Source organism: Danio rerio, chromosome 25 (assembly GCF_049306965.1).
Source record: "Danio rerio strain Tuebingen ecotype United States chromosome 25, GRCz12tu, whole genome shotgun sequence".
Lineage (NCBI taxonomy): Eukaryota > Metazoa > Chordata > Actinopteri > Cypriniformes > Danionidae > Danio > Danio rerio.
This window is the reverse complement of record NC_133200.1, coordinates 11415001-11427188: the sequence shown is the minus strand read 5'-3', so window position 1 is coordinate 11427188 and position 12188 is coordinate 11415001. Positions and strand designations below refer to the sequence as shown.

The following is a 12188-nucleotide window of genomic DNA, read 5'->3' as shown; positions in this document are numbered from 1 at the left end:
TGTGCAGGTGTTAACGGCATGAAATGCCCCCATGCATCCTTAAATGTAGCTTATTGTGATCCACAAAGATTCCTGATCATATTTTACAAAGGGATTTCTCCTCGTCATCTACTGTGGTTTGGTTTTACGAGTCTTTTGCAGGGGTAAATTAAGGATAAAATATTTTTCTCTGTTGGCTTTCACTGCTCCAGAAATATAACATGATATTCCTGGCATCAGAGGAGGATATCGTTTTTACTATAGGCGTTAGAATATACCTTGTGGAGCTGAACGATTAAATGTTTAAAGATTGTGATCCCAATTTAGTCTCTCACGCGATCATAGTTTTCTAAAATGTTAGTGATTAGCATGCTTACTAAACTTTTAGTGAACTTTTAGTTAAGTTTTTACTCTTGAGAAAGCAGTTGACATTTCAATCAGTTTTGTTATTTTTCCTTCACGCATTCAGATTATGACAGAAGTATTAATAAAATGGTCAGATAAACACTGACATGTTATAAAGTTGTCGTTTGAAAGGTGTTTGTCATTTTACAGAGTGTCTACAGGGTCTTAATGTCCTAAATTTTAAAAACAAAATTTTAGGCCTTAAAAAGTTACCGAAATATTGAATTGAAGGTCTAAAATCATTTTAAAAGGTCATCATTTCTATTTCTAAGTAAAGCTACCAGGCCGACACCCAATTACCAACAATCAGGGTTCATACGGTCATCCAAGTCATGTAATTTTGACATGGCATTTTCCAGGCCTGGAATAGTTTTGTGAAAACAGAAAAAAACCCACAAAGTCTTGGAAATTAGTTTAACAAATGTCTGTGTACTTGAAATAGGGCTGCGCAGTATTGGAAAAATCTGACATCACGATATTTTGTATTTCTGTGATATATATTGCGATGTGAATACAATTTCACCAGATGATTTGACAGGTTTATTTGGATTGATTAAGGGGATTCTGTAGGGAAGTGAATCTCGAACAATATATAACAAATAAATTACACGCATAGATCAATAAAATATAGTAAAGATAAAAGTGAATTATAGTGTTCAGGTATTCACTATTCAGGTACAGCACTGTATAGTCTTCATTGTATAATATTTAATTTTTATTAAAGTTACAAAAAAATTCTGAAAATATCTCTGAAATATTGAAATGTTCACACAGTCACAGGCCTTAAAGGGACAGTTTCCTCAGATTAAATTGTACTCACACTTCTTGTTTCAATACTACAGAAGTTATTAAATTTTATTCTGTTTGTGTTTGTTATCTCTTGATAAATGCATGCAGATGATAACCTTTTACACCATTATGATTAAACTCTATATTAAACTATAATCCCAACACTGCATATCCTGCGATGTGACTATTGCGGATGCACACATTGCGATATCGATGCTGAAACGATATATTGTGCAGCCTTAACTTGAATATAGGTTAGTTGTCTTCTTTTCTGTCCTTGGCCAAAAACTTGCTCTCACATTGTTAGTGCTGTGTAAGCAAGATCAAAATAAATTTTACATGCACATAAAAACTAATTTGCACAAAACAGATTGTTGCATGTTCTATGATATGCTTTAATAAATTTGAATGTCATTGTTTTATTATTTACCACGTTTATGTAGACATAACATGAAACATTGTCATGAAAATGTACTTGAAAGTTCTGGAAAATGGAATTTTGGTAGTAAAAATGTGTATGAACCCTGGATAATTGAACCTTTTTTTATTGCAAAGAGATCCAATTCACAACAGCAGTTTGACATTTTACAGCAAATCTATTTTTTGTGAAATTTTTTTTATTTTTTTTTAAAAAGGCCACATCGCCCAGTACTAATCCTAATTTATTATGGATGTAATTTAAAAGGTGAGGGTTGTTTCTTATTAAAAGAGTCTATCCAAAAAAAACCTGCTTGCTGATATTGAATTTCAAGGCTTTATTTGTATATATTTTATTCTTGAATCAACTAAAGCAGAAGTCTAAATGATCAGTTTTGTTTTTTAAGAACAAATAAAATAATAATAATAAACTATTAAATGAAAACAATAACAATGTCAATATAGATGAGGAAAACTAGAGTCCACAATTGTACAAGCAGATTAATTTCTTCACATACAGTGATCTAAAACAATAACAAAAAATATAACAATCAAAAGGCTCATATAAAAAATGTTTGATACAAATATATGTACCATTGCACCCCTAGTTTCTACCGAACTCTAATTCATGGGTTTACTGATGCCATCCTAAAAAGTGAAGACTGCTGGCATGACTTTGACTTTTCACCATCATTTCGCACTCACATACTAAAGCAGCTCATCGTCTAATCCACTTGTTGTGTGGTTAATAGTCACTCCCGTCTCTGTTCGTCGTTCTGCTCACATCTTATTGTCCGCCAAACCCCATTTCAGAACATTTATTTCAATGTTTTTATTTATTTTTTTGGTTTTGCCCTGTTGCTTTCAGTGTGGTCCGTTCCATTCTGCATGTGTTGTCCAAGGGTTTAAAGTGGGGGTTTTAATTCTGTAAGCGAACTGCAATGAAAGCTGTTTTTTAAAACGCTGTCCTCTCTGATCATCCTGTAGTGAGGAAGAGAAACAGTCTACCTCTGAAGACGCATCTGCAAAGTTGTTTGTTGCAGAGAGTGGGGACGCGGAGAAGAGCAATTGTCCTTCTAGCAACTGTCAGAAACCAGGGTGAGTCTTCATTGTATTGTAAGCAAGTAAAAAGTGTTAAGGCTGGTTTATACTTCCACGTCGAGTGATCTGCGTGACCCACGGCGCATGCCTTGCACTTAGTAGTGCATTCATACTTCTGTGTGCTGTTTGTGTTGCTCTGCAAAAACACTTCCAAAACTCTAGCTGGCATTAGGTGATGTTTTTTCTAAACGCTACAAGTAGCTAAAACTCGCTCATTCAGATGCGGAAACAACATTAATCATAAGGTAAACACAAAACAACAGTTTCCATCTGGAGCTCCTTCACAGGACTCAACACTTGTAAATGCTCGCTTCATCTGGCCCACACTTGTCATCAGTACCAATCAGACCAATCACAGAGTTTGTAGTTACATTTTTTGAGAGGTGCGCGTCAGCCACGACGTGGGCTATGCAAATGCACGCAGGCTGCGCCAGACCATACGCGTTCGCTTGACGCAGAAGTATAAATCGGCCTTTAAAGTATTCATTTTCTTTAAGTAGAGTCGAGGGACTTTCAGTGAGGATAGGGTAATGGTAATTTGTTCATGCAAGGCTATTTACTTTACAATAACGGTCCAAAAATTATTTATACATTAGGGAAAATATAAATTTTATTTTATTTTTTAAAGAGCTAGAAAAAAAGTTAGTTTTTTTTAGTCTTTTGCAATATTTCGCATACATTTAAATAAATTCTATTTCTAAAGATGTTTGGTGACTGAAACAGTATTTTAATTAATTATTTAATAAATCTATTTTGTTCAAATGCACTATTTATATATATATATATATATATATATATATATATACACATACACACACACACACACACACACACACACACGGTGTCTGCGGGGTCTCAAAGTTTTTTGCTGTGTTTACACCAGATGTGGCAACCGTAAATAAATCATGATAGTAAATAAACACATGAACATTTTTAGTTTACTTGCTTCATTCACACGTCCAATTCACTGAGCAATAGATGAGTATTCGGGTGATGAGTGGGGCTTCTGTATGCCCGGTGACTCTAGCTTCGTTGCTAGTTGACTAACATGGATTTTATTGAGAGAATAGCTGTTTATGTGCTTTATGAAGGCTGAAAAACAGCGTCGATTCATTTGAAGCCGTGTCTGAGTGCTCTAGATCAGTGGTTCTCAAACATTTTTCATCAAGTACCACCTCGGAAAAAAATTGTCTTTGCAAGTACCACCATAATGAGCAGTTTTGAAATACAGTAGCGTATTAGGTCTAGTAAAGCAGCTTAAGCTCTGTACAGTTTAAAAAAGAAATAACTCCTGGTTTGTTAGCACCTGGAAATGTTGCCTAGACCTCATAAATATAGGCTTTATGTCATCATATTCGTATATAAATCATTTTTGATAATTTCTTTAAATATATGTAGCATGTACATATTACATATTTGATTCATCCGCGTACCACTAGACGGAAGTCTGCGTACCACTAGTGGTACACGTACCACAGTTTGAGAACCACTGCTCTAGATCCTTTCAGAAGTGCACCCAGCTCTCTGAGCTCATAAACTCCTCCAGAAACTGAACCTGGATGATGGAAGCTTTCAGCAGTGCTTCTGACTAAGCCGAGCCCAGTTCGTCAATTGCGCGAATCGTCTATGTAAAGCTACCTAATCGATCCAACACACATCCAATCACCAGCAAATAGATCTGAATATAGCTTAGAACAGTCTGTTGTGCATACATTTAGGTTTTGAAGAGTTTTTATGTCATTGTTTAATAGTTATGTTGCAAAACATATGTATATATGAATAAATGTATTACAAGTAGTTTTTTGATGGGGCAAATAAATTTTTCTTTCCTTATGGGAAAGTCTGAAATTTTATTATTATTATTGGTCTTAAATTTGACTTTGTGAAACCAGCACAAACCCTATATCTACAGTGTTCAGCATATACAAGTACACATCTCTCTTAAATTCATGTTTTTAATAGGAAGGTAAACAATATTATATCTGTACGTAAACATTAGATAAATCAGTACTGAAGCCAAATCTGGAGCTTATCTAACAAGATAACTTACATTAACAGTCCAAAAACTAGAACAGCCAAATTTGTATATTATACAAAAATATTAAATACAAATTTAAAAAAGGAAAAATCAAGAGAAGCAAAAAATTGGCAAATTTAATTGACATTTTTGAAGGTTGTAATTTTTTATTTTTATTTTTTTGCAATATTTTGCTTGAATTTAATTGCATTCTCTTTTAATTTTTTAAATATGTTTGGTGACTAAAATATTATTCTAATAAATATATTTGTTTAATAAATCGGTTTTGTTTAATTGCACCAAAATACATGCCTATATTCACAGAGAAATGAATAAAAATATTCTTTTTTAAAATGGGGTTTACTCAATTAAGCAAAATTACAAAAAAAAAAAATAAAATATATATATATATATATATATATATATATATATATATATATATGTATGTTAATTTGTCATTTTTTTATACAATATACAAGGGTGCAATTAATATAACAATTTTTATTTTTATTTTTTAAGACTTATGTCAAATTACGAAAGGTAATAGCTTCCCCTGTTGTTGTCTCATTAAATTTATTCATAGACAGAGCTGTTGAAAAGTTAAATTAAATATTTATAATATATAGTTAACATGAACTAACATATCCCTTTTCAACTAAAGTAAATGTCACATTTTTAAATAAAATGTTCATATATTATGCAGACATTGTATTTAGATCTTATCATCATCATCACTGCTATAATTTGATGTAGTTTATATGCTTTTCTAGATTTTCATTAAGCTGTCTTTTTGTCCCCCTACAGTCTAAAGCACTTAGAGAAAGCAAAATCCCCTTGCGAAGCTCTAAATGGTCCTCTCGAGGATGCGGCCGATATGGACGAAGCCAAGTAAGTCCAGCGTCTTCCAGCATCTTCCAGCTGCGCGTCTCTTCTGCCAGAAACACTGAACGTCTCCCCTTTACCCACACAGATCAGAGCAGTGCACGGCCAACCCAGAGGCAGCAGTGAACGGTCCAGCATGATGAGTCAGTCCACTCCTGTCCCGCACACACACCCGGAGAGACCAGTGCTAGACTGGAGCCCCCATTTAAAAAAATAAAATAAAATAAAAAACACACCACCAACAACACCAACACCGCCGCTGCTGCTGAATTACTCCAGCACTGCACTGACGCCACCAGATCAGGACCAGCAATATTCATATTAGACAGTTGTACAGAGAAATTTGAACTGTTATGAAGAGAAACATACTCTAATGATCTTTTTTTTTTTTTTTGCATTTGTTTATATACTATTGTTCTTATGAGGTGATCTGTCTGACATCTTGCCACTTAAAAGTGAATAGTAATGTTGCTATAGTTAATGATTGTATGAATAAAACAAAACAAATATTTTATAACAGACAAATGTATACAGAAACAGAGGATTGATAAAGAAGAAATACACCGATTGGAAGTGTGACCAAAACATAAGCTGTCTTTTTGATAGGATTTTTGTCCTCTTGCACAATAACAACATGAAAAAAAAAAAAACACGTATTTAATTTCCAACCCAAGGCAAAGCGGAGCGATGTTAGATTGGCAAATTGGTCTGTTTTATTCTGAGGTCTTTATTATTATTATTATTATGAGGAACTGATTTGAGATATTCAGAATTCATTTATTTTGCCACCGCTGTTATTTGTAAATGTTTCTTGTATCCTTTCAACATGAGCAAGATTTGGACAAAAGACGTTTTTTGGTATAGTTTTTAACTTAATTTATTCTCAGAGAGACGGTATGTTACGTACATGCTCCCCCTTTCCCTCGATGAAATGCAGATCTGGGGTGAATGACTGAAAAGGAAAATGGGTCTCCGTTTGCATGTAGCTAGTAGGAGTGATTCTTACCTGCGGGCCTGCATTAAAACAGCCCAACTTTTTATAACTGTTCTCCTCTCCAAACGAGTCAACCTTTCTACCTGAAGAGTGATGGGAATGCCACATATTCCTGGTAATGCTACAATGATCATGCATCGACTTTTTTTTTTTTTCTTTTTTGTAATAAAAACGCTATCTGTGCCAGCAAGAAGGGAAAAGTTCTGTTTGTGAATTGTAATCGTGTAAAAAAAAAAGGCCTGATTTAATCTACAACCTGACGCAGGGATTGTCTTCTGACTTGGTTTCCATTTAACCCTTGTGCACTGTTCAAGTTTACTGCCCTTTTGTAAGGTTCAGGATGAAAACATCTGCTGTAAAATTGCATCAGATGTTTTTTTTTTTTTTTTTGCATGAATGTTACTCAACCTCAGTCCTAATCAAAAATACTAAATGTTTTTAAAAATTATAGAATTTTAACTCCTACCAAATTCATAAATGATGTCACTGATTTTGTGAAAAAAAAAACACAATCATGTCTTTTCAATGTAAAAAGTAATTTTGGACTTGATTTATTTACCTTTTATCACAGTAAATCTAAAGGGTTAATGGTAACTTATGATCAACAGTAAAAATGACTAATTTTACCTCCTGCCAACAGGAAAAGTCACTGACAATCAAAAATATGTGATTATATGGTGTCCTGGTTTTGTAGTCAAAAAATGTGGTTATAATGGAAGTCAATGGGGCAAAAACAGCCACCAACAGTAAATGAGGGAACATAAATTAATCAAAAACAATACACCAAAGGCAATGTTGTTTCACATGTCCAATACTTTGATAAAATATTTATTTTTAATCCAGTCCACAATTACTTTTTGTTTTGAAAAAACTTAATTTTGTGTTTTTTTTTGACCAAGTCATTGACATAACTTACGAATTTGGCAAATAAAGAGTTAAAATCCTGTAATTTAAAAAAAAAAAAAAAACATTTAGTAGTTTTGGTATCAGGACTGAGGTTGATAAACAGATTTATGCAACAACAAAAAATCTGATGCATTACAGTAGTTTAATTTAGTGGAGGTCTTCATCCCTAACATAATAAAAGGATATATATATATATATATATATATATATATATATATATATATATATATATATATATATATATTTTTTTTTTTTTTTTTTTTTTTATCAAAGCATTTTCTCAAAATGTGTGTCAATAAGATTTGTCACCAAAAACATACTGCTCACCAAAACAGAAAGTTATGGCCAAATTAAGACTGAAAATCACCCCATAGTGAACGGAAACATCCCCAACAGCACATAAGGGTTAATCCTAATTTTTAATAAGGGTTTTTACTATGGGTAATAACAAACTTTCTTTAATAGAGTTTGCTTTGTGAATGGGCTAAATTGCATGATTAGAGTGTGGTTTAACATCCAGGACACGAAGCGTTATGACTTAGCAGCCAACAGGTGGCGGCAAAGTCGTGGCTATATCAGTCTACGGGTTATATAGGAACATGCTTGGCCTTTTTTCAGGGTTCATGCTAAAAGGGATGCAGCTGCGGTCAGAAGTTCTTTATTAGATTTCCAATTATTTTTTAAATTAATTTTCCACCCCAACTTTCACAGTATTGTTATAACGAGAATGGTTCGTTATTTAATAAATCAATCATTAGATTGTGTTTTATTAAAGTCTACTCCAACCCTCTCACAATATGTATTGTAGTGTCACAACAGCTGTATCCCTTCTAGACCTAGACGCGGCGTTTGATATTAAACAGTCAAAATGTCTTGAAAAAGGTCTTGAAGGTCATAGTTTAAGCTGCTGTGCCTGAAAGGAACTCAAGGGTCAAGTTATATAAGGTAAAAAGAGTAATACACGTATAAAGATACCATTAGGCTAAATCTCACAATTCTGACACTTTCTCACTTGTTCATATTATTTCTCAAAAACATCGGTTATGTCTTGGAATTTAAAGCTTATTTTCCCGCGCGTTTGACGGTTACATCGCCAGAATTTCGGCTTGTCAGAATTGTGATTTCACTTTCAGAATTTTGAGAAATACTTTACTTTTTTCCTGATATACCTCTGAGGTCTGTTTTTTCCAATCGTGAGTTCACAAAATAATAGTTACAAAATGCACAAAAACATGCGTTTTTTTAAAACCCTGTGGTGAAACGGCTTCCAAAAAGTCTGAGGTAAGATATAAATGGCAAAATAGGAATGTTAAGCTTTATTCAGTATATCCTTCATAACTAAATGCTATTAGGCAAGAAACATTTGGCCAATTTGAATGTTTTAGATTAAAGGTTTTTAATTAATTGATATAATGGCATTTTTATTGTCTGCTGAAAGTCACTAACATCTTCCTTAACTGTTAGGGATGCTTTGGTTGTAAGAGACATTGGTTTAAAAAAAAAAGATAAGATGTAGCCAAAAAATATTTTCTGCATCAATTTTTAATTGAATCAAATGACTTTTTCTAGTCATCGCAAGCCAGTAAAAATTGGTTGGACGGCAACGTCCTCTCACTGGCCAAAAAGGGTTGCGGCAGGATGGCATACTGTTAGTCTGTAGACATAGATATTTCCATTAGATGTCGCCTACTTTGTTGTTGTATATTGGAAGGAATGCATCAATATAGTTGCCATTTTAGTACAGGGTAGCGCTCCTTTGAAATTAATGCGGGACCAAGGTGGTAAAGTGGAGGACTGGCCATCCAGAGATGATCTGGTGTTTTCCTAGTGGTTCGTATGCAAATTTTTATTTTTTTAATTATGAAAATTATAATTATACAATGCTTTTCTACATTGATGTATAAGTGGCCGCATGGGCATTGCCGACAAAGAGCACGTGTTTGTGTGCATGGACATGTATTATACTCCCTACCTGTTAAATTTGATCTAATCTGTGTCCTGAAACACACCCCCCTCTCCTGCTTTCACTTATTCTAACAGATGGAGCGATTTGTTTGTGCATGAATCCACGTTATCAACCACTCGTTCACTTAGCCGACAATAATACAAGTTTCTAGCACGCAGCATCTTGCTATCATATTTTATTTACACAGTTTGCTTATTTTATTCAACAAAACTAGCATAAACCTGGTATTTAGTGGAAGTTGGTGCTACTTTGCCTTAAGGTCAGTGCAGTAAGAGACTGTCTTATCATCAGTAATGTTACTTGCTGAGCATAAAAGTTTATAACATACAAAAATGTAAAAAAAACTAAATCTTACCAATCAAATGTGATGCCTTTGTTTTCTTTGTTTGCTCATTACTACACCCGTACGCAGGGGCGGATTTGCCATCTTCCAACTCTGGCAAATGCCATGGGACTGGACCATTTTTTAAATTTATTTCTTAATATGTGTTGTTTTTGCATACAGGCAGCGTTTATCTCTTGCAAGATGTGAATATTATGATGATGATAATAATAATAATATTTAATTGTTAAGCATTTGGCCCAATTGGTGACAACCGGCTGGTTTTGAGAGGGGCCGACCCATTTAGAGGTTATGAAAAACGTAATTAAAATCTAGGAAGAATGTCAAAAAAAACAGTAAGTGCAACACATGCTAATTCTTATGGTAAGATTTGAACTGTAAAAAGAAGGAAATGCAGTGCCGAAAAGCGCCAAGAAAGCAAAAAAAGGACTCTAAAAAAACAACACAATCTCACTGCAATTCGTAACTTTTTGATTTAGTGGCTGATTTGTATGAATTCGTACAATCTAATTTATACAATTTGGTACGATTTGCACATCCCCCAATGACGGCTGGGTTTAGGCGTGGGGTTAGGTGCCCATGCCTCCTTTTTAAAATCGTACAATTTTGTATGACTGATCTTGTACGAATTTGTACGAATTCGTACGAATTATAGCCACTAAACTGCCAAAACGTAAAATACTTACGTTTTCTCGTGAGATCAGGCTGAAAAAGCAGACGCTAAAATATTCTCGAAAGGCTTAATTTTAGCTGCTGCACCAGAGGACAGCAGAGCGGTAGAGGAGGTAAGAAATCTGAAAATATACTTCTAAGCCATACTAAAATATACTAAGTCATTTTTACATCATTCACACTACTTCTGACAGTTTTGACAGTAACCTACACTTTGTTTAACAGTTGTAAGCTTAGCGTAGAACTCCCGTAAATTTTAAAATATCTAGATCAGCAGATAACGTAGGGTATACAGACGGCTGTATGCTACTGTAATAGCAATATAGTGTAAGGGCGTACTCACACTATGCACTGTTGCCTTGAACCGGGCCGAAGCACGCTTGCCCTCCCTCCCGTCTGCCCCGAAGGCCTGCACTCACATCGCATTCGGGCCTGAGCATGTTTACGTCATCGATGATGAGTACATTTTTAGAGTTGTATCGGTACTTTTACTCCACTACTTTCCTTAAACCTGCAGTCACTGCTTTATTTTGTTTGTTTCATAATATTTCTGTAATTCCTGTCCAATCAAATCGCACACAGAAGGTAAATCGCTTCATAATGATCTACCTCAAGACATGGGCGATATATAATTGCAGCAAACTGTTTGGAAGCGTTAAAAGTGTCCGAAAAATGTCCAAAATCTTTACACGCATTTGACCCAGAGACTGTTTAGATGCATGTCACTGATGAAAAGTTGACGGAAGTTTAATGTATGATGACCGAAATTGCCTTAAACACTCAGCAGGCACAAGACATCAACATGACGTCAGCTTGACATTGTACCCTAACGTCGTGGCGATGTTGCATTTTGTTTGGAAATGAAAATCAAGTTGACGTCAACGTCCAACCTAAGACCAACCAAATATCAAAATATGATATTACAGCTTAACGTTGTGTCGACGTTGCCACTATGACGTCCATTAGATGTTAGATATTAGTTGCCATACCTGACGAATAAACGTAGGTATTTGACGTCAATGTGATATTGGTTTAAGATGTTGGCTTGTTGTTGGATTTTGGTCACTTTCTAACAACCTAAAATCGACCAAACATCAATGTCATTTAAAGTCATTATTGGACATCAAACTAATGTTGTCCTTAGACGCTGGCTAGACATATAATTTTAGTACCTGAAATCACAACCTAAAACTAACCTAATATTGACGTCTTATGACGATGTGTGCCTTTTGGGCAATGACTAAATGCGCTACAGAATGTTACGTTTACACACATCCACAAATGAGATGTAAATGCATCAGCTTCTCACAGCGTAATACTCACTACTCGCTACTCTTGAGGACTTTGAGTAATACTGACAACAGATACTTCTACTCTACTTGCACTACATTTTAAGGCAAGTAATGATACTTTTACTTGATTTTTCAGTACTGCTGCCAAGATCTAACTTATGTACTTTAAACTGGCTAAAATATTAAGTTAAACATTGTATAACAAAACATTTTGTCACAGTTTTTAGATTAAGTAACAAAAATAGTTGTCGTGACATCTTGTCACATTTCTTAAACAGCTCAGTGTTTAAGATATAATAACGCCTTAAACCGGAAGTCTCGGATATGAATGTATACAATACACGTAAAGGCCTACGCGTTACAACCTCTGCGTCACCGACTTTTGATCTCCCTATGTGTTGACTGACAATGAATGAGTTAATGCC

General features: G+C 34.5%; 1 protein-coding gene and 1 long non-coding RNA gene across 47 annotated transcripts in view; both read left to right on the top strand.

The window, feature by feature from the left end:
- Positions 1 to 6784, top strand: part of ppp6r3 (protein phosphatase 6, regulatory subunit 3) — a 28287-nt gene extending 21503 nt beyond the window's left edge. For 45 of the 46 annotated variants that reach the window (XM_073941780.1, XM_073941774.1, XM_073941768.1 and 42 more), the window contains 3 exons: positions 2578 to 2688; positions 5513 to 5596; positions 5679 to 6774. In XM_073941780.1, coding sequence (XP_073797881.1) covers positions 2578 to 2688; positions 5513 to 5596; positions 5679 to 5730 — 247 coding nt within the window. In that variant the 3' untranslated portion in view covers positions 5731 to 6774. Of the gene's footprint in view, positions 1 to 2577; positions 2689 to 5512; positions 5597 to 5678 lie in introns of all 46 variants that reach the window. The other variant, NM_199684.2, reaches the window with a different exon arrangement.
- A 1307-nt stretch (positions 6785 to 8091) lies between these two features.
- The window catches only part of LOC141380905 (uncharacterized), a 6299-nt gene continuing 2202 nt past the window's right edge, over positions 8092 to 12188 (top strand). The window contains exon 1 of the long non-coding RNA XR_012400273.1: positions 8092 to 8771. This is a non-coding gene — a long non-coding RNA (uncharacterized lncRNA). The remainder of the gene's footprint in view (positions 8772 to 12188) is intronic.